Below are 717 nucleotides of genomic sequence, written 5' to 3' on the forward strand. Positions count from 1 at the left end.
GCTGCGCAGGCCCGGCCCCTCCGGCTCCAGCCGCCTGCGCTCGGCCTCCGCGTGCTGTCTGCGCCTCTCGGCTTCCAGGCGGCTGTAATAACCTTCTTCCTGTCGCCTCTGCGGGCCGAACACACAAAAGTGCAAAGGTCAGGGTCAGGAGGGGACTTCCCGGGGCGCGAAAAGACGCGTCACCCTCTGACCCCGTCTGCACACTGCTCGCGAATCCAGGGGACAGCAAAGTTTCGACAGAACATTCTAGGACAGAAGCGGGCAGAGCCACCAGCAGGCATGGACACGCGCACGCCACTGGGGAGTCAGTGGCCGTAAACTGTGCCGCAGCGTGGGATGCACGGACCTCCAGGTACAATCTCTGGCTTCCGACCCGACACCCCGTCCCCACTCTGTGATTCCTCCAGACCCCACTAGTTATCGGCTGCTTCTCTCGGTCCCTGTCTCCTGCTCTGGTGGGGCGCTGACTTACCTGTTACGTTACTGCTGGCTCTAAAGACAAAACCAGACCCAAACAGGCTCTAGCTGGCTTTCTACAGCCGCGCGCCCGCGGTCTCACCGAGCCCCGGGGTGCAGAGAGCAGCCCTGCCTTCACCGGAAGGAAAGTTAAGTCACCTGGTTTATTTCCAGTTATTCAGAGAAGTTAACAGAAACCATAAACTGTAAAAAAAACATCACTCATTTCCCCAGGGCAACAACCTAATGGACCCGCTTGCG

At 59.4% G+C, this 717-nt stretch overlaps 1 protein-coding gene across 1 annotated transcript in view; it reads right to left on the bottom strand.

The window, feature by feature from the left end:
* AFDN (afadin, adherens junction formation factor) overlaps positions 1-717 on the bottom strand; it is a 116,307-nt gene that overhangs the window by 4,515 nt on the left and 111,075 nt on the right. The window contains exon 33 of the mRNA XM_077757384.1: positions 3-108. Coding sequence (XP_077613510.1) covers positions 3-108 — 106 coding nt within the window. The remainder of the gene's footprint in view (positions 1-2; positions 109-717) is intronic.

This window comes from Crocuta crocuta, unplaced genomic scaffold, assembly GCF_008692635.1.
Source record: "Crocuta crocuta isolate KB4526 unplaced genomic scaffold, BGI_CrCroc_1.0 scaffold506, whole genome shotgun sequence".
NCBI lineage: Eukaryota > Metazoa > Chordata > Mammalia > Carnivora > Hyaenidae > Crocuta > Crocuta crocuta.